Raw genomic sequence first — 25848 nt, 5'->3', positions numbered from 1 at the left:
AGCAGGGGTTCTCAGCCTTCCTAACGCTGCGACCCTTTAATACAGTTCCTCATGCTGTGCTGACCCCCAACCGTAAAATTGTCTCTCTGCTACTTCATAACTGTACCTTTGCTACTGTGATGAATCGTAATGTAAATATCTGATATGTGACTGACCACACACACACACACACACACACACACACACACACACACACACACACGGGGTCGTGACCCACAGGCTGAGAACCACTGTTGTAAAGTGTAAGTTCATGCGTCATTCTGATGGCTCCTTTCGGTTTTGAGGTTGTGCCACAGCGATGCTGTACTGTGTCTGGCATGTGACATCAGTGTCTTTCCTGTGTTGCTGGCCATCTCGCTGTGGTGAGGCAAGTCTCTGCCACTTCAAATCCCTCTGGACTTTATCTTCTCTTGACTTTTTCAGGTTGCCAGTTCAAGACTGCCTACGGCATGAAGGACATGGAGCGACATCTGAAGATCCACACGGGTAAGTGACATGTCATTAGCTAGGGTACCCTGAACACCCACCCAGCAAGGAGCTGGGGACCCAGAGATGTCGGACATATGACAAGGGCCAAGCCTCACAGAGGTCAAAGGAACAAGGGTAGAAAGTAGATAAAGATACTGTTTGTACACGTGGTTTTGGCGGAAACATATCCAAAGCAATAAAAACCCGCCAGTGGAGAAAGTGAGTGCTAAGCCGGAAGGCCAGGAACTGCCATAGCCATGTGACTGGCCATAGCCATGTGAGAAGTGACATGCCATGATTAATTAGCGCCAGATGCAGACGGCATCCATGTTGGAAATGTAAACGTCTGTGTAGGCACATCACATTAGTAGAGAGAGAAGAAGGTTTTGTTTTATTTGTTTGTTTTCAGTGCTGGGGATCAAACCAGAGGATACACGTTTTGTTTGGGTTGTTTGTTTGATTTGTTGTTGATGTTAATTGTTTAGAAAAGATCTCACTATGTAGCATAGGCTAGACTAGAACCCACTGTGTAGCCTAGGCTTGCTTCCACTTCTCCATACCCGTGCCTCACTGGGGTCCTGGGTGCACACCACCACACCTGGTCAAGGAGAGCAGCTCCCATACATCTGCCGTCTTTACCTGTGACACAAAGGCTGTGTGTTATCTTTGCGATATCAAAAGCGGAGCAGGATGTGGTTTGTTGTAGAACAGAGGGAGGGCTCAGCAGGAAAAGGAGTGTACCACCAAGCCTGATGCCCTGAGCTCACTCCCGGGGACCCATGTGCTGGAAGGAGAGAACCAACTTTGGAACTTTAGGGCATTGTTCTCTGACCTCCATGTGCACTTTGTGACCCACATGCTCAAGTGTGAACACAAGCACACAGACACACCACACACACACAGTTTTTAATGTAATCAGATTTTTTTTTTGTTTTTGTTTTTGTTTTTTTTGTTTTTTGTTTTTTTTTGGTTTTTCGAGACAGGGTTTCTCTATGTAGCTTTGCGCCTTTCCTGGAACTCACTTTTGGAGACCAGGCTGGCCTCGAACTCACAGAGATCCGCCTGGCTCTGCCTCCTGAGTGCTGGGATTAAAGGCGTGCGCCGCCGCCACCACCGCATGTAATCAGATTTTTAAAGGAGAGAAAACATCAATGCAAAGAAAAAGGAAAATGAAGTGGGGTATTTTAATTTTCTTAATACGGTCATCCTTTTAGATCCTCAGGGGATTGCTTTCAGGGAGCCCCTGGTCCCCAAAGATGCCAGAAACTAAGAATGTGAACATCCCTAGAGACGGTGAAGCGGTGTCTGCACAGGGCCCACATTTGCCCTCCAGACACCGCGCTGCACTGTGGCTGGCTGCCCCATCCTGCCAGAATGCCAACCGCACACAGAGCTCCTCAGTCTTCTCAATGCGGCTATTGCTTATGCTTCAAATATTGTTTGATCCGGAGCCAGTTGGATGCACAGTTGCAGGCCCCTAGAGATAGAGAGGCCAGCTTGCATGCTGATGTTTTCCAGATGTTTTGGATAGAGAAAGAATTGCTGCCGGGCGGCTTTAGAGAAAGTCTGAGAGGTTCCTGGTCAATTGACACAGGGGTGTAAATTCAAAAGGGAAGCATGCAGAAGCCAGGGAGTAACGGGTCCTCTCATATTTCATCTGCTGTGTGGAAACTCACATAGCTAACAGTTATCAGCTGTGACCCATGGGTGGCACTGGGGTCCCCATCCTGTCCACTGGACCTCACACTGCCAGGTCCCGTGGATTTATTCTGATTACCCAAATTTCATAAGCAAGTAGTGACTCCCCCCCATATGGGCTCAGGGGGCTAAGATTTCCTCAAGTAAATTGCTCTCATTATCCATGTCAATTGGGAAAACTAGGTCAGAGTGTAAACGAAGGCATATTCATTACTTTATTGTTGCTGTGAGACGTCCAACAATGCCACTTGAAGGAAGGAAGAAAAGAAGGAAGGATGGATTTGTTTTGGCTCCTGGCTTGAGGGTACAGTCCATGGTGGCAGGATCATGAGGCTGCTGGTCACAGGGCATCCACAGTCAGGAAGCAGAGAGATGAACACTGATGCTTAGCTCACTTTTTTGTTTAGTTCAGGACCAGGGATGGTGCCATGCCCGTTCAGTTAAACCTCTCTACAGACATGCTCAGAGGCGGCTCCTAGCTTTCTCCTAGCTAAGACAGTGGAGATGAAGTCGCATGGTGCAGCAATCACAGGTCCATCCCTATGCATCTTCTGAAGGCACCGCTGGACAGCAGGGCGACCTGAGGGTCTCACTGGCCACTTTTGAGGAGGGTGGTTGGGGCTGGTGGCGAGGAAGCCATGCGGTTTCTGCCCAGCAGAGCTGCTGGAACCCGGCCCCTGCACCACCCACAGGCACCACCCCTGGTGCAAACTGACAATCCAGTGGGCACAGGCAGCACCAGGCAGCAGACAGTGCTGCGAGATGACCCAGCCAGGAATCTGTAACTCAACTGCTAACAGTTTCGATAAAATGATTTTATTTTTGCAATGTTGAGGGTCAAACCCTGGGCCGTGTGCATGCAAGGCAAGTGCTCTACCAGCCGAGTTAGAGCCCAGCTCAACAAAATGACCGTCTTTAAGAAATTATCAGGGGGTGGGGATTTAGTTCAGTGGTAGAGCACTTGCCTAGCAAGCGCAAGGCCCTGGGTTTGGTCCTCAACTCTGAAAAAAAAAAAGAAATTGTCAGATATATTTTCCTTCTTTATGTATAAAATGTTCTGCTTGCATGTATGCCTGAATGCCAATAGAGGGCACCAGATTTCATTACAGATGGTTGTGAGCCACCGTGGGTTGCCAGGAATTGGACTCAGGACCTCTGAAGGGTAGCCAGTGGTACTCTTAACCCCTGCGCCATCTCTCCACCCCCTACCCCCATCTTTATTAAGATGCATTCTTAAATGCCAAACCTTACTCTGACATGATAGTGATTAGCTTTGACACACTGTGTCAGCGCCGGGCTCTGTACATACTTGATCTACAGAGGATAAAGTGAAAATCTCAGTGGTGTGGTTATCCCAACACTTAAGAGGCAGAGGCACGTAGATCTCTGTGAGTTCAAGACTGGCCTGGTCTACATAGTGGGTTTCAGGACAGCCAGGGCTATGGAAAGAGATCCTGTCCCCTCCTCCTCTCCCCGCCCCAAAAAAAGACAAAAACAGAAGGAAGGGTAGGAGTAAAGATCCTACTAATGACATCTCACTTCCTAATGTATACCTCAAAGGCACCTTTATAGTCTACGCTGCAATATTCTCAATTTTTGCCTGCAGATATAGGGCCTAAGACTTATTTTGGGGTTTTGTTTGTTTGTTTTTGGTGGGCTTTTGGGAGTCAGAGTCTCACTATATAGCTCTCACTGCCCTAAAATTCACTCTATAGACCAGGCTGGCCTCAAACTCACAGAGTTCTGCCTGCCTCTGCCTCCTAAGTGCTGGGATTAAAGGCATGAACCACTGTGCCCAGCTCCAGACAAACAATTTTATCATCTCCTACTAGGTAAATAAGGTATTCTTGTTCCCATTTAATATTGTATGTCTTTATTATTTTTAAGCTTTATTTTGTGCATGTGTGTGTGCACATGCTCACATGCACACCATGTCCCTGTGAAGGTCAGAGGTCAACTATCATAATCTGTTCTTTGCTGCCACGTGTGGGTCCCAGAAATTAAACTGGGGTCCTCAGACTTGATGGTAGATAGATGCCTTTAGTCCCTACAGCCATCTCAGTATTACCTGTCTTTGTGCAGTCACGCATGTGTGTGCGCACACATGTGAGTGTGTGTGTGTGTGTGTGTGTGTGTGTGTGTGTGTGTGTGTGTGCGCGCGCGCTCCATTCTTTTTCCTGGCCAGTGGGAAATGGATTCAGTAATTTATGGCCCATCCATAAAATAAAATCACTCCACCTTAGCTGTTAATGATGTGGAAAAGACAGAAATGACTATGAGCAAAGGAAGCCAGCGGGGAGTGGTGGAGAACCTGCCAGGAAAGCAGGAGGCCCTGGATTCCAGTCCCAGCTTTGTAAAGAGGATGAAATAAAGGATCCACGGGCAGGATATTCAAAGAGTGGAGTGTCCGGATCAGTGTGAGGGGCTGGGGCGTGGCTCAGTGGTAGAGCACTCGCCTACCATGCACGAACTTCTGGGTTCCCCCCAGGTTGGCATCAGTGGGACGCGGTGGTGCATGCTGGCATTCCCGGTGCTCTGCAGGTAGAGACAGAAGTTCAGGGTCATAGCGAGTTCAAAGCCAACCTGAGACTCTGTGTCAAAAGGAAAGAAAAAGACATTAGCTGGCAGAGGTTTTTGTCCTAAAGGAAAAATACACACATACACCAAGATAAATTGATTAAAAAGAGGTGAGACTGTAGCCCAGTTATAGAACACTTGCCTAGCAATCCCGAGACCCTAGTTTATTCTCTACACACACACCACACACACACACTCATGTACACATATGCTCACACACACACACACACACACAATACCGGGCTGGCGAGTTGGCTCGTGGGTAAAGGTGCTTGCTGATAAGCCTAAAGACATTATAAACGAGTTCAATTCCCAAGACCCTCACGGTAGAGGGAGAGAACCAACGCGTGCGAGTTGCCCCCTGATCTCCACACGTGCCGTGGCATGCACATGCCCACACAGAGAAATGACAGTACACACCCACTTAATAATAGGGGTGCTCCAGATCAAAAGTGAGTTTGGTCACGTGCTCACCTGTGTCATCCGGGGTTGGATTACACTGCCTTAGCCGGGAGACCTAAACAGCACCCAGGCCACTGTGAGGGCTCAGGCCGTTCAGAAGGCAGGCCACTCTGGCCCCAGGCTGTAAAAGGAATGGATAGACGAGAGGGCTGCTTCACATTACATTAGTGTCTGTGTCTGTAGTATGAAATAATACATTAATATTGGAACGATAGAACTAAATGGTATTGTAAAATAAAATAAAAGGGAAAAATATTGGAACGATTTAAATATCAAAAAATGCGGTAAAAGAAAATATGATAAAAGTATAGTGACACACACCTTTAACCCCAGCTCTTGGGAGGCAGAGGCAGGAGGATCTTTATAAGTTCAAGGCCAGCTTGGTCTACAGAGCAAGCTCCAGAACAGTGACAGCTATGTAGTGAGATCCTGTCTCAAAAAAAAAAAAAACACAATCAAAATTAATAAGATGATAGAAGTCGGGCGGATGAGTGCTCAGCCCTGTAAGGCTCAGGGAGCAAGTAAAGGGGGCAGAATAGCCAGAAGGTAAGCAGAAAGACTACCACATTCTTATTTTAAAGTCTGGCGTAGTGAGGCATGCCCGTAATACCAGCACTCAGAAATTGAGGGGCTAGTGAAGTTCAATGCCAGCCTGGGCTACATAACAAGTTTGAGGCCAGCCTGAGCTATAGGGATCCCTGTCCAGAAACAACAAAATGTTTTATTTTTTTACTTGCTGTGTGTCTTAGTTAATAAGGAATTCATATCCATCTTAGGGAAAGATTGTTTGAAAAGTCTAATAAGCAAAGCGGCAGGAACCACCACTCCACCCCATGCCCCGGGGTTTCTAAACCACCCCTGGGGCAGCCTGCAGGTTGGTCCTCTCCGAAGGTGTCAGGCGTAAAAGTTAACTCTCCAATCTTGTTTCCCGCCGCGGCTTGCGTGTGCGCCAAAGGTGACAAACCCCACAAGTGCGAGGTGTGCGGGAAGTGCTTCAGCCGGAAGGACAAGCTGAAGACGCACATGCGCTGCCACACGGGCGTCAAGCCCTACAAGTGCAAGACGTGCGACTACGCGGCGGCGGACAGCAGCAGCCTCAACAAGCACCTGCGCATCCACTCGGACGAGCGGCCCTTCAAGTGCCAGATCTGCCCCTACGCCAGCCGCAACTCCAGCCAGCTCACCGTGCACCTGCGCTCGCACACAGGTAAGCCGTGCTCTGCCGCCTCGAATCCCAGCGCGGGCACCTGCCAGTCCGTGGGCAGCGGGGAGAAAAGCTGGGGGTGTGGCTGGTGGGTAGAGCATTTGCCCAGCATACATAGGGCTGTAACCCCAACGCTGGAGAAGTGGAGGCAAGGAGAATCAGGAGTTTGAGGACAATCTGGGCTATATGCAACCTGGTCTCTTAACTGACCTTTGTAAATTCTTTTTAATTCGTGACCTAGAGGTGTGACTGATTTGACAGTATGAAGTCCTGGGTTCCATCCCCAGTACCACATCAACCAGGTGTGGAGAACCTGAAATTTCAGCACTGGAGAGGTGGAGGCAGGAGGATCAGGAGTTCAGATCATCCTCAGCCACATATCAGGTTCAAGGCCAACCTGGGCTGTAGGAAACCCTGTTTCTAAAAAACTAAATTGGAAAAAAAAAAATCATTATTGTTGTTATTATTATAATTTTTAATTCTGGCTGGGGATGTGGCTCCTTTGGTAGAGCACTTACCTAGCATGTGTGAAACCCTGGGTTCAGTCCCCAGTACCACATAAACCAGGCATGGTGGGCAAGAACTTGTTACCCCAACATTCAAGAGGTGGAGGCCGGAGGATCCGGAGTTCAAGGTCATCCTCAGCTGCATACAGAGTACCAGGCCAGCCTGGGCCAGCCTGGGCTACATGGGACCCTGTCTTAAAGAAACAATTTTAAAGGAGCAGGGGTAGTCAACCGACGTTTTGTTTTTCCTTTGCATCTGCTGAAAGAGCCTGTCCCAGTGACACCAGGCGGTTGTCAGGCCGCTGGCCACCTCCTGTGTTTTTACGTAACTGTATACCCGCGGGGTTGAGGGAATGTATCCCAAGAAATAGATACAGACAATGCGTTTTTAACAATCGTCCGAGTTACAGTCAGTTAGTTCAGTCATTTTTAAATGATGAACGGACGTGTTCAGAATAGTGCGCCTTGATCAGAAAGCACACAGCAAGGACTAGGGTAAGGCTCTTCCCTGCGCGTGGGAGGTCCTGGGTTGTCTCCACAGCACTGCAAAACATGCACACACAGCAAAGACAGCAGAGCAGAGCAGGCCGCTAAGGTTAGGTAATAGTGGGAGTTTTTTGGCATGTCTATCAGCAAGTGAATGGCACAGTGGTGCTTCGTAAGGGCCATCCCCTGTCCCGATGGGGTATGGCAGCCAAGGTTACTCACAGGCTTCGGGTCAGCAGGTTGGTGTTGCTATTAGGTTGGCTCAGCTTAACCGCACGTGAGGAGGTGTCTGCAGCCGAATGTGGGTTTCTTGGCTATGCACTGGTCTCGCCTGAGGTGATCAGGCTGCACCCCATCTATTTCTGATTCTCTTCTCCGACCCATGGGCTAGCCCAGGCTTGGCTTTGTCATGATCTCCACAGAGGAACAGGCAGGCAAGCCCAATGTGGAGGCCCACTGAAGAAGCCTCTGATTGCATGTGTCCACAATCAGCACATTGGTGCCTAAAGTGAGTCACAGGTTGGATCTGGTGTCAGGGATGGAACTGAGCTCACCCAGGGGACAAGCCACCACCAGATTATGTAGTTGGTGGTTTTTACTCCTTGGCTCTTTGGGGGGCCCACCACCCAGCTCCCAAATAAATTACACATGGAGGTGTATTATTTCTTATAAATGTCCCACCTTAGCTTGGCTTGTTTCTAGTCAGCTTTTCTTAAACTATCCATCTATCTTTTGCCTCTGGGCTTTTAGCTTTCTCTGTCTTTCTCTATTTCTGCATACCTTTCTTTACTTTTTTTTTTTTTTCTTTCTTTACTTCTTACTCCGTGACTTGCTGTGTAGCTGGATGGCTGGCCCCTGGAGTTCTCCTCTCCTCCTTTTCTCATTCCTCGATCTTTTCCTCCCAGATTTCTCCTCCTTATTTATTCTCTCTTCCTGCCAGCCCCACCTATCCTTTCTCCTGCCTTGCTATTGGCCATTCAGCTCCTTATTAGACCATCAGGTGTTTTAGACAGGCACAGTAACACAGCTTCACAGAGTTAAACAAATGCAACATAAACACATCTTTGCATCATTAAAACAGTGTTCCACAGCATAAGCAAATGTAACACATCTTCAACTAATATTCCACAACAAGACTGCATGGCAAAGGTTAGGGAGAGGAGAGGGATGAAGATTTAGGACCATTCATGCAAACAGTCACAGACCACGTTTGTCCCACCATCAGGCTCATTTCTGACATTCACACCATCTCCAGGACCCCCATAAATCTCACCCAGCCATAGGATCAGGGATTGAGTGAGGCCCGTCAGGTCAGAAAAGGATAAGAGGTCTGGTTGTGACATTCTGGAGCCCCAACATTGACAATAATTCTGGTTTTGGGAATGGGGAAGGTGAGAGCCCTACCTGTGACTGGTCCCACGCATGTCTGAAGTCTCTCTTGGCATATCCCCCCTTTGTTCAGGGTTGGTTGAGGGGTGGGTAGTGTCTAGTTCTGGCTCATAGCCCTGCCCACTTGGGACATCCTTTCTGGTTACATTCTGGACCACTTCTAAAGACTTGGGAGGACCACCGGGCAGTGGTGGTGCACGCCTTTAATCCCAGCACTCGGGAGGCAGAGCCAGGCGGATCTCTGTGGAGTTCGAGGCCAGCGAGATCCAGGAAAGGCACAAAGCTACACAGAGAAACCCTGTCTCAAAAAACCAAATAGATAGATAGATAGATAGATAGATAGATAGATAGATAGATAGATAGATAGATAGAAAGAAAGAAAGAAAGAAAGAAAGAAAGAAAGAAAGAAAGAAAGAAAGAAAGAAAGAAAGAAAGAAAGAAAGAAAGAAAGAAAGAAAGAAAGAAAGAATAAAGACTTGGGAGGAACTGCCCCTGCTGCCTGCAGAGGGCGCTGTGCAGGTACACATGCATGCAAAGGCCAGAGAAGGGGCTTTCTCTCTTTTGTTTTAGTGTAGGCTGGCGTCCCTTTTGCTACTGGATCTGCCTTTGAAACTTTTGAGTTTCCTGAGCTGGGAATGGTGGCACATACCTTTAATCCCAGCACTCAGGAGGCAGAGGCAGGCGGTTCAAGGCCAGCCTGGTCTACAGAGAGAAACCTTGTCCCAAAGGAGAAAAAATGCTTTGGTTTCCTGTATAATTATATGATTTAAGTCTAGCTGGGGAGCGGGCATCCTTCCTCTTTCTCGACTCAGCTGTAGATATTTCTTCCTCTAACAATCAAGGGACCTGGGAGGCCTCCTGGCACCAGGGTAATCCTCTGGAGGTTTGGACGTTAGGATCTCACTTTCTCATTGGTCTTCATTTAGAGGTTATTTTCTTGGACACGATCTTGGTCCCCATGCTTTTGTCTAACTTTAAAAAGATAGTTGGAGGGAGACTAGAAAGCTCAGTGGTTAAAAGCACTGGCTGCTCTTCCAGAGGACCCGGGTTCAATTCCCAGTACCCACATGGCAGCTCACTTCTGTAAGGTCAAGATCCGACACCCTCACACAGACATACCTGCAGGCAAAATACCAATGCACATAAAATGAAAGTAAATAAATTATAAAAACCTAGCTAGGGGAGCTGGAGAGATGACTCAGTGGTTTAGGGTGCTTGCTACTCTCCCAGAGAACCAAAGTCTAGCACAAACATCGGGCAGCTTGCAACTGGCCACCTGTACTCTAGCTTTAGGGAATCCATGGACCTTATCTGGACTCCATGGTTCACACACACACACACACACACACACACACACACACACACACACTTCATACACACACAGATACATACTCATAAGTAAAAACTCCAGTGTTCTGTTTTGTTCGGAAACAAGGTTTCACCATGTAGATCCTCCTGCCTCTGCCTCCCAAGTGCTAGGATTAAGGGCGTGTGCCACCATGCCTGACTGAAGTAAATTTTTTACATTGCCTTCCCCTCCACACTCTGCTCAGGGCCCACTGGGCTCTTTAGTGAACGTCTCTTCTGCTATCAATCATTGATTGTACCCTCCAAGCCCAAGCTGCCTGGGTATCTGTTTCCCAGTGTGCGGGGTGACTAAGTTTAACTGATAGATGTTTGCTGTAAAGTGTGAATTACGTTTTTGAGGCAAGGTTTTGGTTCCCTAGTAACCTCCCCTCCCCGAAACCTCTATAAATGCAGCAGCCTCCTCCATCCACATGCTGAGTTAGCATCAGCTGAGGCCCCTGTAGGTAACTCTCTGTCCTCGGGTGCGTTTTAAGTCTGAGAGGCCACTGGCTGTGACGAGAAGTCACTGCACCCTGGGCTGGAGTGATCTACCTGTGCACACACGTCTGTCGTCATTCTCCTGGGACCAGCAGGCTAGCCAGAAGCAACCTTCTCATGATGTGTGAGCGAGACACTCCCAAAGACAGAGCCATTCCAAAGTGCCTGTCAGGACTTGTTTTCTGTCATCCCAGCACTCAGGAGGTAGAAGCAGGAGGATCATTAGTTCAGGGTCAGCCTCTGCTATGTAACCAGTCTGAGGCCATCCTGGGCTACATGAGACCCTTTCTCAGCAACCCCCTACCAAACAAAACAACAACAACAACAAATAAACTTTTGCGTCAAGTCTGGTTGATCCTGCTGAACAGTATTGGCCAAATCCAGTGACCTTTGAGCCTGATGTAGGTCACAGCCCATCACCCTGCCCTTGTCCAAAGAGCTTGTGTAATTTAGGACTCAGAGGCTACAAAGAACGGGAGGTGGGAGATGGGGGATATCTGAGTGATCTCTTGCAGCAGGCTAAGACACTGATATAACTGGTCCCCAGCCTCTTGTCTGGAGTCTGTTCTGTTTTCAGCTCCACTTCCTCAATCTGGTTCTTCCAGGCCTGGTGGCTCACACCCCAAAGCCAAGTACCCAGCTGAGGCAGGACGATCAAGAGTTCATAGCCTGGGCTAAGGAGATAGCTCAGTAGAAAAACTGCTTGCCATGCTAAGGACATAACACAGGGTGGGTAAGGATGGTGGCCTGCCTGTGATTCCCGCACTCGGGAGGAGGTGGGGAGTCCCTGGGACAAGTTGACTAGCCAGACTAACTAGGCAAGCCTCAAGTTCATCCAGAGACCCTGCCTCAGTAAGTAAAACGTACTGAGCGTGATGGAGGAAGACACTGACGTCAACCTCCGGCCTCCATGTGCACTCACACACATGTGAGCACACATAAGAAAAATAAACATATGTACAAAAAGAAGATGAAATTGAAGAGTTCAGAGCCAACCAGGGCTACATAGCGGTGCCCAATCCACACAACACCATCAGAGGCCCACTTGGGCTTACGGGGTGGAACTCAGTCATGTTAGTGGCATCTTTAGATTGCTGTAGGAAGGCGTGTTTCCTAGCATTTGAAATGTGTGCCAGTTATGTGTCGTCTCCGTGGAGTATTCATTTTGTTTTCTATCTGCTTGTGACACTTGGACAACTTCACATTAATAGCACTGTTTCACCTGCCGGCCAGGCTGAGGCTCTGTGCCGCCGATCATTTTAGTTACAACCGAAAGTTAGGAAAGCGCTGTCAGTTTCATTACAACTGTCTGTCAATCACTCTGCAGCATCCTTAAACCCTGCTCCGTGGGATGCTAGGGGCGGAGGGTGCAGTCACTGGTACTGCAGAACTTACACCAGAGCTTTGGCCAGCACACTCCATTTAAGAAATAAATTCAGAGGGCTGGAGAGATGGCTCAGAGGTTAAGAGCACTGGCTGCTCTTCCAGGGGTCCTGAGTTCAATTCCCAGCAACCACATGGTGGCTCACAACCATCTGTAATGAGATCTGGTGCCCGCTTCTGACATGTAGGCATACATGCAGACAGAACACTGTACTAAATAAATAAATCTTTAAAAAAAAAAAAAAATTCAGAGCCGGGCAGTGGTGGCGCACACCTTTAATCCCAACACTGGGGAAGCTGAGGCAGGTGGATTGCTTCAAGCTAGAGGCCAGTCTGGACTACAGAGCGAGTTCCAGGACAGCCAAGGTTACACGATGAAACCTTGTCTAAGAAAAAAAAGGAAAGAAAAGAAAAAAAGGAAGGAGGGAAGGGATAAATTTAGGTCTAGAGAGATGGCTCCGTGGCTGAAAGGGCTTGTTTTCATGAGCTCAGTCCTCGGGACCCACATGGTGAGAGGAGAGACACACTCCCACAAGTTGTCCTGAGCACCACACACGTGCTGTCGTATGTCCATGCATACACCACACACACACACACACACACACACACACACACACACACACACACACAGAGTCGCTCAATCGGTAAATAAATAAGTAACTAGTATGATTTTAAAGCATCCAGATATACTAAAAAGAAAAACTGGGAAATAGTCGTGGGGTCAGACTGATGACCCAGCTGTTAGGATCACCTGCTGCCCTTGTGGAGGACCGGGTCTCATCCACAGTGTGCATGTGGTGACTCACCACCATGTGACTCCAGTCCTGGGGGTCCGGATCCTCCTTCTGTGGGCATCGCACACACACACACATGCAGATACAACACCTATACACACAAAATAATCAAATAATTTTAAAAAATATTTGTGATTAAAAAAAGAAAGAATAGGCGGGGTACAGTGGTACACACCTGTAATCCCAGCACTTGGGGGAGTGAAAACAGGAATTTCAAGGTCACATTCAGCTACATGAGAAGTTAGAGGCTAGCCTGAGCTACAAGAGACCCTGTCTCAAAAGATCTCAACCTCTAGAAAAGTGATGTTAACTCTGCACCCTAGCTATGAGATTTGGTTATGGGTTTTTGTTTTTGTTTTCTGGATTTTGTCACTAATGGAATTGATGAAAGAAGAACAAAAGGAAATGTCTGTTATTCCGCTTTGAGCAAATACTATGAACTTGTCGCCCGGGGGAGCTCTCGGGTTTCAAAGCAATCATGGCAGTTGGGTGAGTGTACATTGTGTGAAAACCAGTCTAGAAGCTGCTGTAGTTCCGAGACCCGCCGCTAGGTGGCTGTGTAATCCCCGCTAAGGTACACGTTGCTCTCCGTGATTCTTACAGTGGTTTTAACAGCCGTCTCAATGCAATTGGTTTCTTCTGTATTCCTATTGTTTTTGTTTTAGCTTGTTTTGTGCATTTGAAGCTTCCTGTAGAAGGGTTCTGTGAGCTTTGACAAACTGCCGCAAGGGGACGATGTTGTTTGAAGAGGGGGGGGCTAACGTTTACTGAAAAACACTTGGGGCTGGGGATATGGTTCAGTCTGTGCTTACCACTCAAGCATGGGGACCTGAGTGGATTGCTAGAACTCCTGTAAGAAGTGGCATAGTGGCAGACACCTCTAATGGTGGCATGGGAGCGGAGTCAGGAGGATCCCCAAGGCTCACTGGCAGCTAGCCTAGTCTACCCCAGGCCAATGAGAGACCCTGTCACAAAGTAGGGCCTGGCGGTGGTAGTCCACCTCTTTAATCCCAGCACTTGGGAGACAGAGAAAGGTGGATCTCCGAGTTCAAGGCCAGCCTGGTATGCAGAGCAAGTTCCAGGACAGCCAGGGCTACATAGAAACCCTGTCTCGAAAAAAACAAAAACACAGAGTAGACCGCTCCTGAGGAACAGTGCTTGAGGTTGGTCTCTGGTGTCCACATCTGCCACACACACTCCATTTTTATTAATTAAAAAGGCTACTTAGGAAATACCTTGGGCTTTAGGGGCCAAGTGGCCGCCGACACAGCAACTGTCTACCCGTGGTCGCTTTCCTTGTCTTTCTGTCGCTGTGATGCACATCTGGTCTGAGGCAGCTTGAGAGGAGAGAGGACTTGCCCTTCCCAGGTCACAGCCCGTCGCTGAGGAAAGCCAGGGCTGAAGCAGAGAGCAGAGGACGCTGCTGGCCGGCTCTCCCTGGCTTGTTTTCTCCTAGCTCTCTTACACAGTTCAGATTCACCTGCCTAGGACAGTGATGCCAGGCCCTCCCCATCAATTCTCTGTGAGACAGTTCCTCACAGGCATGGCCATTCTTCAGCTGAGGTACGCAGGTGACTCTGGATTGTGTCGAGTTGACACTAAGAACTAACCGGGAAAATGGCCGTGGGACAGTAACCAGGTTGGAACAGCTGTGCTGCCCTAGCGTGGATGAAGCCTGGGTTCAGTCTTCGGCAGAGGAGAGTGGCCCTGGTCCAATAAGCTTTATTTATAAAACCACCAGTGGCCAGGGTTTGGGCCCCAGGCTGGAGCTTCCCACGTCCAGTTCAGGCATCTTGGTCTTCTGGGACTGTGTTCAGCTGATCCCTGCAGGCTCTAGTTGAATGCATTAGGCAGTTCAGGATGACGTCATTGGCCAGCTACCAACACGTGAAGCGTGATCACGGTCTTCAGAGAGCACGCCCTGAGAAAGTGAGCACGGGTTACGTGTACGACTCGTTGCCTGGCTTTGGAGTCAGCGTGGCTTGGAGCCACTCATTTGCATAGCAATGCTCAGAACAGAGTTAGTAAGGGCTCCTACCTTGTAGGGTGTTGCCAGCAAGGACAAGACCACCCTGTAGTGTGCCTGGCATGGCTCCTACCATCCAGGACCAACCTAACCTCTGAACCGCTGTTAGCTCACTTGCTTGAACAATCGTTGGATTGCTGGGGAAATGCTTCACTAATAGCTCGGCTCCTAGATGTCCCATGAAAATGTCAGCCATGGTGCGCCGTTGTGATCCCAGCACTGGGCTGGCAGAGACAGGTGGATCCCTGGGGCTTGGTGGCCAGCCTGGCCCAGTTTGTGAACTCCAGGCCAATGAGAGACCCTGTCTCAAAGGAGGTGGACAGCATTCCTGGGAGTGTCACCCCAGGTTGTCCTTAGACATACCCACTTGCACACGCACACACACGTGCACACACACACATACACACAGCATGTACACAGCAGTGCACATGGAAACACTACTCTGGAGAGCAAGCTGCTTGCTTGGTGACCGCTGCCTCCACTAATCTGGACCCGGATGTCACATCCACTGAGGTGTTTGTAGTTTCGCTCTCCCCGTTGACCTTTCAGCAAATACAAATTAAAAAACCAAAAACTCAAGCAGCTGGATTCCGTAACTTCTTCCCAAGCAGAGAGCATGGCTGGCAGTAAGGGAAAAGTAAGTCTTGTGCAATAAACACGTCTCTATTAATAAAAATCGGCAAGAACTATCCTCGGCGTATCCGTCACGTGGGGGTGGGGGCCTCTCACGGATGCAGCCTGGCACTGACCGTTGGAAATGTGTTAACAAGTCTGTGACAACGCTCAGTTCAATCAAAATCCAGAAGGATGCAAAGTCATGCAGCCGTCGGCTTCCAACTGGGCTACGAAAGAGGCTGGAGAGACGGCTCAGCAGTCTCTCTTCCTGGGTTCAATTCCCAGCACGCCCTCCAGGCAGCTCACAGGAGATCCAGTCCTCTTGGCCTCCACAGACACCTGCATTGGCATGCACATACGCACACGCGTGTGTGTGTGTGTGTGTGTGTGTGTGTAAAATTAGAAATGAAATCATTTTTAAAGACAATTATAAGGAAGCCAGGTGTAGTGGCACACGCCCTTAATCCCAGCACTAGGGAGACAGAGGCAGGCAGATCTCTGTGAGTTAGAGGCCAGCCTGGTCTACATAGTGAGTTCTAGGACAGCCAGGACTACATAGACCCTGTCTCAAAAAAAATAAAATAAAATAAAATAAAATAAAATAAAAAGCTGTAAGGAGTAGAATTGCAGATCCTATTCAGGACAGTTAAATGGCTCTTTTCAAAAATCACCACCCCCATCTACCCACCACCACCACCCCACCCCGCTTCTGGGTTTTCTAGGGGTGGGGCTGTGCCAGCACTCATGGTGATGACTGGGGTTTGGATACCAAACAGAATCCCAAGGGCCGCTGGGAGCTTCGGTGAGGAGGGGGCCAGCCTCCTGCCTTGCTATAAGCCGTTTTCTGGTGTGTGCTTCGGGGGGATCCTTGTTGATCCTTGTTGTCGTTTTTAACCTGCCTGTTCTTATGGAAACTCACCTTGTGTTGACAGGGGACGCCCCCTTCCAGTGCTGGCTCTGTAGTGCCAAGTTCAAAATCAGCTCAGACTTGAAAAGGCACATGCGTGTGCACTCGGGGGAGAAGCCTTTCAAGTGCGAGTTCTGCAATGTCCGCTGCACCATGAAGGGGAACCTCAAGTCGCACATCCGCATCAAGCACAGCGGGAATAACTTCAAGTGTCCGCACTGCGACTTCCTGGGTGACAGCAAATCCACCCTGCGGAAGCACAGCCGCCTGCACCAGTCGGAGCACCCGGAGAAGTGCCCGGAGTGCAGCTACTCCTGTTCCAGCAAGGCCGCGCTGCGCGTGCACGAGCGCATCCATTGCACGGAGCGCCCGTTCAAGTGCAACTACTGCAGCTTCGACACCAAGCAGCCCAGTAACCTGAGCAAGCACATGAAGAAGTTCCACGCCGACATGCTCAAGACCGAGGCCCCGGAGAGGAAGGACACCGGCAGGCAGAGCAGCCGGCAGGTGACCAAGCTGGATGCCAAGAAGACGTTCCACTGTGACATCTGTGAGGCCTCCTTCATGCGGGAGGACTCCCTCCGCAGCCACAAGAGGCAGCACAGTGAGTACCACGACAGTAAGAACTCGGATGTGACCGTCGTGCAGCTTCACCTTGACGCCAGCAAGCAGCCGGCTGCGCCCCTCACCGTGGGCCATCTCCAGGTCCCCCTCCAGTCCGGCCAGGTGTCTCAGTTCAGCGAGGGGAGGGTCAAGATCATCGTGGGCCATCAGGTACCTCAGGCGAACACCATCGTCCAAGCGGCCGCCGCCGCTGTCAACATTGTGCCCCCCACCCTGGTAGCCCAGACCCCAGAGGAGCTCCCGGGGAACGGCCGGCTGCAGATCCTACGCCAGGTCAGTCTCATCACCCCTCCTCAGGCCCCCGGGTGTCCTGGAGAAGCAGGTACCCTGAGTCAGCCAACTGTTCTGCTGACCACCCATGAACAGGCGGCGGGGGCCACCCTGCAACAGACTCTGATCCCCACCACCCCAGCCGGGACCCAGGAAGGCACGGGAAACCAGACGTTCATTGCCAGTTCGGGTATCACGTGCTCGGACTTCGAAGGCCTTAACGCCCTGATTCAGGAGGGCACTGCGGAGGTGACAGTGGTGAGCGATGGAGGCCAGAGCATCGCCGTGGCCACCACGGCACCGCCCATATTCTCCTCTCAACAAGAACTGCCCAAGCAGACTTACTCCATCATCCACGGGGCCGCACACCCTGCCCTGCTCTGCCCGGCTGATTCCATACCCGATTAGTGCTTCAGATACATTCTGGAGGGGGACGGGTGCTGTCGGAGAAACGACAAGAGGAATGTTGTAAGAGGCTCCTGGTCCCTTGTAATAAATTGTATTTTATACGGTTTATGTAATTTTTTAATGGGGAAACAACGTGGAGACCTACCTAATGCCTCCTTCAAGCCGTTCCTCTGTCTTAAAAGTTCGCAAGGCTGGTTCCCATAGGAGTTGGAATTCACTGCATTAGGGACTGGATGCGTTTGTTTGTTTACAGTTTGACTTTCCATGTTCCAGATTTGATTTTCCAACTGGAATAAAGGTGTTTGGGTTTGGGGTTTCTCTTGCATTCAGTTTGTATAGTAGATGGTACTTCTTAGCTTTTCTGGAGTCCCTTTCCAGAATTATACAGAGAGAGAGACAGAGAGTGTGCAGTACTTGTGTACTACATAGATCCCTATTTGTCCCTCCATAGATCCAATCTGTGACGGACCATTTTCTAGCGAGAGTGTTGGAGATGGACATCCTAAAGGAACAGTGCCCTACCACCCAGTTAAAATATACTGAGGAATGATATTCTGTTACAGTTCAAGATATGATTAAGGAGGGGAATGGTTGTGAAGTTTATTTTGTAAAGATTTATTGTGTGTGTGTGTGTGTGTGTGTGTGTGTGTGTGTGTGCGTGCGCGTGTGCGTGAGCTTGTGCACATGAGTGCAGGTACCCAGAGAGACCAGGGAGGGCGTCAGATCCCCCTGGAGCTGGAGTTATCAGTGGTTATGAGCTGGTTTGGGTTCCAGGAGACAAACTTGGGTCCTCTGCAGGAGCAGCACACGCACCCTAGACTGTGTACCCCTGTCCCCAGCCCTTTAACTGTTCCGTAACCAGAGGGAACTTGGAACAGCAGGGCTTGGGGGTTTGGGGTCTTTTTTGTTTTTGAGACAAGGTCTCGCTCTGTAGCCCAGGCTGGCCTCAAATTCAAGACCCAGAAGGATTAGCCTTCTGCCTCCTCGGATTACAGGCCTCCTGGGATTACAGGCCTTCGAGATGCTCACAACATGTGGCTGTGTCAGAACCGTCATGCCGAGGTCTGAAGTTTCAAATAACAGCTGGTTATTTGAAACTTCAGACCTCATGACGGTTCTGACATTTCTGTTTATATGTAAATAGGGTGTAGGAGCCTAGTAAGGTTCGGCAGGGTTTCCTAAAATGTGATTTCTTTTTTTCTTTTTTTTTTCTCTTTTTTTTTTTTTTTTTTGTTTGTTTGTTTGTTTGGATGTGGTTTCTTAAACATCCATCTCTGCTCAGGGTCTAAATGAGAGAAGCACTTACCTTGTTGAGAAGCAAGAGCCACACTGAGAGAAATCCAAACTTCCCTTTTGAATTGAAATGACATTTGGTCATTAGGTGGCGACAAAGAGCAAGCCAGAATGACCAAAGATGTTAAAAGATGTTAAATGTTGTCTCTGGTTCCAGTGTCTGCCAGGACTGACAGATAAGGAAAGGTCAGTCACTATTAGAAGAAAAAAAAAAAATCATTTTAGAGCTGGGAGGTGGTGGCACATGACTTTAATCCCAGCACTTGGGAGGCAGAGGCAGGCGGATCTCTGTGAGTTCGAGGCCAGCCTGGTTTACAGAGTGAATTCTAGAACACAGAGTGAGAGCCAGGGCTACACAGAGAAACCCTGTCTCAAAAAACCCCAAAAAAGGCATCTTGGAGTGGGACTGCTTAGTCACATCATGGCCAGAACTGCCTACTTTCTTCCTTCAGCTACATGAATTCATTTAATAAAAGTGGTCGTGCAATCATCTCACTTGAAGAGATGATTTGTTTTGAGTAATAAACTGGGAAAACACAAAACAGTGGTGTTTTGGGCTGAGTCAGTAGTGTGCTGGCCTGACATGGGGAAGATCTGGCTCCATCATCCCCACGCCCACCCCGTGGTGCATGCTTGTGATCTCAGAGGTCTGGAATTAGAAGCAGGAGGATCAGAAGTTCAAGGTTAACCTGAAGCATGTAGCAAGTTGAAGGCCAAGCTGGGGGTGAGGGACGGGACAACTCACCCTTAAATGCAAAGTTGGAATCTCGCAGAGAGCCCTGCCTTAGAGCTGGGTTTGTCTCCTTCCTTTGTTTTCTCGGGTCCTTGATAGCTGAGCAATTCCTATTACTTCTGGGTCTCCGCTCCTGGCCAGAAACTCTATTTTCATATGAGCAATAATAATGCCTTCCTTATTTTAATGTGTATAAAACACAGGAAATCCCACAGCATACAAGATTAGGAATCCATTGGCCTGCTTCCCTCACATTCACACCTGTAACTTTTTTCTTTTTTCTTTTTGGTTTTTTTCGAGACAGGGTTTCTCCATGTAGTTCTGGTGCCTGTCCTGAATCTCACTCTGTAGACCAGGCTGGCCTCGGACTCACAGAAATCCGCCTGGCTCTGCCTCCCGAGTGCTGGGATTAAAGGAGTATGCCACCACTGCCTGGCCACACCTGTAAAGTTAAATGTCATTAAACGTCATCTCCTAATGTCCAGCTACCTTGCTATCATTGGGAGTTGTTTGGAAGAAATGAAATCCAGGGGCTAAAGCCGTGTTCCCTAGCTTTTTTGAGGGGGAATTGTTGTTGTTGTTGTTATTTATTTATTTATTTATTTATTTATTTATTATGTATACAGTATTCTACCTGCATGTATGCCTGCAGGCCAGAAGAGGGCACCAGATCTCACTACAGATGGTTGCAGGGAATTGAACTCAGGACTTCTGGAAGAGCAAGCAGTGTTCTTAACTACTGAGCCATCTCTCCAGCCCCCATGTTCCCCAGTTTTTAAGTAGTTCAAATTTGGGAAGGGATGTTTTGTTTCTGCTCTCTAATGTTTATGGTTTGGGTCTGAGAATGTGACTTGGAAAGTATGTGGGGTTTGTAATTATTTATTTTGTGTGTGTAAATGGAGGCAGAGCTCTTCTTTTGTCCCAACTGCCGGGTCCCAAATAATCACACAAAAGTTTATATTAACTATAAAACGTTCAGCCTATAGCTCAGGTTTATTACTAACTAGCTCTTACAACTTAAATTAACCCATTTCTATTCATCTGTATTTTGCCACACAGCTCATGGCTGTACCTGTCCTCTAGCATCTTCCTCCCCAGCAGCTGGTTCCTCTCTCCCTCCGACTCCACCCTTCTCTCTGTATTTTCAGTTTGGCTTTCCCACCAGGCCTTATTCTGCCTTGCTATTGGCCAAATCAGCTTTATTATCAACCAATGAGAGTGCTACATATTCACAGCGTACAGAAGGATTATCCCACAGCAGTGTGTATGTAGGTGGGGGTGCTTCCCATGCGTCACAGCACCCAGTGGTGGTCAGAGGACAATTTGCAGCTCTCGCCCTCCAACTCAGGGAAAAATCCAATTCAAGTTATCAAGCTAGGCAGCAGGTGCCTTAACCACCACGCCATCCTGCCAGGCCTGGTTTTGGCTTTGTTTGGATTTTGTTTTTCTTTTTCTTTTTTCTTTTTCTTTTTGTTTTCTTTTCTTTTTCTTTTTTTTCTTTTTTTTTTTTTTTTTTTTGTTGTTGTTGTTGTTGTTTTTTCAAGACAGGGTTTCTCTGTGGAGTTTTGGTGCCCGTCCTGGATCTTGCTCTGTGGACCAGGCTGGCCTCAAACTCACAGAGATCTGCCTGGCTCTGCCTCCCAAGTGCTGGGATTAAAGGTGTGCGCCACTGCCATCCAGCTCTCTTTTTTTTCTTAAATATTTATTTGCTTTTATGTGTATGTGTTTTGACTGCGTGCACCACTGTGCACCATGTGCATGCAGTACCTGTGGAGACCAGAAGAGGACGGCACTGGACACCCTGGACCTGGAGCTCTTGAGGGTTACAAGCCACCCTGTGATGTTAGAAACTAAACTGAGGTCCCCTGCAAGAACAGTAAGAGCGCTCAGCCACTGAGCCGCCTGTCCAACCCCCAAATCTGACTTCTTTACCAAAGTATTTCTAGCGTGCCTGGCACAGTGTATATGCCCACTAAAATTAGACAGCTCACCACGATTATTTCTCTGTTTCACAACAGACGAAGAAAGTATTAGAGTACAAGGAGAGGAAGGTTGGTGGTCCCAGCAGGAATGGGAACTAATATTCTGGATTAGTTTCTGTTGGTCCCTCCCATATATTTTCCTTTTTATTAAAATCAGATATTTTTAGCCAGGCAGTAGTGGCACACGCCTTTAATCCCAGCACTCAGGAGGTAGAGGCAGGCGGATCTGCAGAGGGAGTTCCAGGGCTGCACAGAGAAATTCTGTCTCAAAAACAAACAAAAAGGCATGTGTTTGTTTTGCCTGCATGTATGTTTATGCACCACATGTATGCAGTGCCTATGGAGATCAGAAGAGGACCCCTGGAACTGGAGTTACAGACAGTTGTGAGCCTCCATGTGGGTGCTGGGAACCTAACTCCAATCCTCTGAAAGAGCAGCCAAGCCAGTGCTCTAACCACTGAGCAAACTCTCCAGCCAGATACATTTCCTCTTAACATTTAAGGAAAAAAAGCAAAACATTTTACAGATGAAGAACCTGGGCTCAGGGAAGTTAAGGAGGAGCTGGGAGTATAGCTCAGTGGTAGAGCCCTTGCCTAGAATGTGTAAGGTCCTGGGTTCAATTCCCAGCATCACACACACACAATGGGAGCCAAATTCTGGAAATACAAGCACAAGTAAAATGTGTTTTCAAGCCATCCCTAGCCCACAGTGAACTTCTGTAGGTGGTAACTCTTTCCATCCTCTAGGCACGACCACTCCTCTGCCTCTGCTGTCCTGTCAAGATGTCCATGTTCTGTCAGGCCAGGAGTGATGATGTCACCTCCCCAAATCAGGCAAGGGGCCTGCCTTGAGATGAATACGTCTAGATTCTAAGCGGGGCACCTTAGTCTGTTTAGGTAAGGTATAGTAAAGTGCCATAGACTGGTTAGCTTCCAAACAACAGAAGATCTTTCTCATAAGTCTAGAGACCAGGAGGTCAGGCTGAAGCAAGCCCCAGGGCAGATGCAGGCATGTTGGAAAGATTGTCTGCTCACAGACACATCTTCTAACTTCGTCCTCACCTGGTGTTTCTCGTCTCTTCTTTACCTTGAATGATATTTTTAATTATTCCTTGAAAATTCCATGCACTTATACAATGTGCCTTGAGCATGCCCACTGCCCCTGGGGTCTCCTTTAGAAGGACACTAATCCATTCAGTAGGGTCCCACCCCCACGACCTAATCACTTTCCTTCTCAAGGTATGATTTTGAAGGAAAGCAAACATTCCTACCTCAGCTGACGGGACAGAGGAGGACAGGGCAATTTAATCAAGTCCAGAGGACCACACAAAGCACCTCACACCTGCTCCCCACTTTTCCCCTTGTTAGCTAAGGATATGTCCTCTACTCTCTTAAAAGCTGTGCTGTATGGGGGGGGGGGGTTTCTTTATTTTTGAGACAAGGTCTCCGGTAGCTGAGGTTGGCTTTGGAGTCTCTAGGTAGCCAAGGATAGCCTTGAACTCATGATCCCCACTGCCTCCATCTCCTGGGTTGGAGATTACAGCTGTGAGGTACCAGTTCATTCCATGCTGGGGATGGAACCCAGGGCTTTGGGCATGCTAGGCAAGCGCTCTACCAACTGAGCCACATCACCAGCCCGAGCAGCCACTTTTTAAAATTATTTATTTATTTATTTATTTATTATGTGGGAGTGTGGGGTACATGCATGCCACACTGTGTATGTGGAGGTCAGAGGACACCTTTGTGGGGTTGGTTCTCTCTTGTGGGTTTTCTGACGATTGAACTCTGTCAGGCTTGGGGGTAAAGACTTTTACAAAGCCCCTAACTACCTCACCAGCCCCCCAACTAGTTTCTTTTTCATTTAAAATAACGTGTGGACGAGAGTGTGAACTAATAAAGCCAACGTGACACTCTGGGGACCTTGTTAAAAAGCAGATTCTGATCTCTGTGCTTCTTATGTCTGAATCACCTGGGGAGCTGGTGATTCAGTGCAAATTCAGGGTATGGAGACGCAAGCGTATATATCCATAGACCAAGAAACCCGTGCAGGAATGTGCGTACTTGCCTTGCTCATAATTACCAAGCTGGAGAGCGAGCGCCCTTTGGCAGGGCAAGGCGCACAGTGTGGTGTGTTCACACACTGGATTATGGGGGGAGTGAAAACAGACTCAGCTGCCTGTGGCAACATGTTGAATCACAGACTACCAGATTCCAGGGAAGGAAAAACACTCAATGAGGGAGGCAAGACTGTGCAGAATATTGTTTAGGTGATGAAATGTGTAAGTAAAGCTCACAAAAAAAAAAAAAAAAAAACAGTGGTAGTGGAAGAGGCTGGCAGAGGAGGGAGAAGCTGATGGGTTTGCTGAATCCAAGCATGGCCACGCCTCAGGTGGGAGCGAATCTCAAAGGTGGTTTGGTTTGGGTTGTTGTTGTTTGTTTGTTTGGAGGCAGGGGTCGCCCTGAAATGGCATAGTTATTATCTTTACATGTCGGTCAAATTTTGTTGTTTAAATTTTTGAGAAACTTAAGGCCTGAAGAGATGGCTCTTGCAGAGGCCCTGAGTTCAGTTGCCAACCCCCACAGTGTGCTGCGCCCCCTGCCTGTAACTCAGCCCCAGCAGAGCCCGACGCCTGCTCCTGGCCTCCAGGGAACCTGCGTTCCTGTGCCCATCCCCCACACAGACATACAGACGTCGACACACAGTTAAAATCAATATTTTTAAATTTTTAAAAAACATTTTTCTGGGGCAGTGGTGGCCCACGCCTTTGGTCCCAGCACTTGGGAGGCAGAGCCAGGCGGATCTCTGTGAGTTCGAGGCCAGCCTAGTCTACAGAGCAAGATCCAGGACAGGCACCAAAAGTGCACAGAGGAACCCTGTCTCGAAAAAAAAAACAAGCAAACAAACAAACAAAAAAAAAAAAAACTTCAAAAAAAAAAAAACATTTTTCTGTGTGTAGATGTTGTGTGTTTGTGTGTGTGTGTGTGTGTGTGTGTGTGTGCATCACGTGCATTCAGTGCCTAAGGAGGACAGACTAGGGCATCATTCCCTACAACTGGAGTCACAGATGGTGTGAGCAGCCATGTGGGCGCTGGGAATTGAACCCGGGTCCTCTGGAAGACTAGCCAGTGCTCTTAACTGCTAAGCCATCTTTCCAGTCACCCCAACCTTAAAAAAAAAAAAAAAAAAAAAAACAACTTTTTAAAAACTTAGATGATTATGAAAAGATTTATACCAATAAGTCAGTCACTCAATCACAACTTCACTACACTTCCCCCCGCCCCCCCCCCCCCCCGCCCCCCCCCCCCCCCCCCCCCCCCCCGCTGTTCTCATCCCCAGGGACAAGTCACAGGCCACCTCTCAGGCCCCTCCTTCATTTCTAAGTGTGTGTGCAAAACCTGTGTTCTGCTTCATACACTGTTGTGTGTCTTTATATGTGTATGCGTCCTGCCCTTTGGATGTCTGCATTTGATACATCCTGAAGCATTTTCAACGTCTGTGAGGACAGAAACCCATCGGTTTTGTGTTCTCGGAGGTGTGTGTGGGTTGAAGCTGGTGTGAAAACGTGGGAATCTGCAACTCAGAAGAACAGTGTCTCCCTGCTTGCTTGCTTGCTTCGAGTATATTCCATGAAAAACAGTGTCTTGTCCTGTTAAGTGGGACTGAGTTACAGCTGAGTGTTAGCTATTATTGTGGAGAAGTAGAACACACATCCTGTCATTACAAATAATTAGTGACATGCAGAGCGCTGTCGCTGCCTCCACACACAAACTTACTCGTCACAGTCACCTGACTGCAGCAGCATTATTGTGTCATCGACGGGAAGTGGGGAACAAATGGCGGCTTTCAAAGACCGCACAGGAGCTGAGGAGATGGCTCAGTGGTCGGACTGTCTGCTCTACAAGTGTGAGGGCCTGGGTTTGAATCCCCAGCACCCACATAAAAAGCTGGTACCTGTAACCTCAACATTGGGGGTGTGACAGACTGAGCCTGAGTGTTCACTGGCCAAACGAGGAGGGGTTTTCTGTTCGTTTGTTTGTTTGTTTGTTTGTTTGTCTGTTTGTTTGTTTGTTTTTGGCTTATTGAGAGACCCTGTCTCAAGACAAGAAGGTCAAGGATGATAAAGGAAGACACTAGGCATCCTGTTCTGGCTCCATGCGCTCCTGAGTGGGCATGTGCAC

The 25848-nt window shown here is 48.5% G+C and overlaps 1 protein-coding gene across 1 annotated transcript in view; it reads left to right on the top strand.

Moving 5' to 3' along the window:
- Positions 1–17978, top strand: part of Zfp64 (ZFP64 zinc finger protein) — a 33706-nt gene extending 15728 nt beyond the window's left edge. The window contains exons 4-6 of the mRNA XM_016007456.3: positions 424–486; positions 6161–6412; positions 16386–17978. Coding sequence (XP_015862942.1) covers positions 424–486; positions 6161–6412; positions 16386–17662 — 1592 coding nt within the window. The 3' untranslated portion in view covers positions 17663–17978. The remainder of the gene's footprint in view (positions 1–423; positions 487–6160; positions 6413–16385) is intronic.
- Positions 17979–25848: the final 7870 nt, after the last annotated feature.

The sequence above is a fragment of the Peromyscus maniculatus genome, chromosome 4 (assembly GCF_049852395.1).
Source record: "Peromyscus maniculatus bairdii isolate BWxNUB_F1_BW_parent chromosome 4, HU_Pman_BW_mat_3.1, whole genome shotgun sequence".
NCBI lineage: Eukaryota > Metazoa > Chordata > Mammalia > Rodentia > Cricetidae > Peromyscus > Peromyscus maniculatus.
This window is presented reverse-complemented; position numbering and strand designations above follow the sequence as displayed.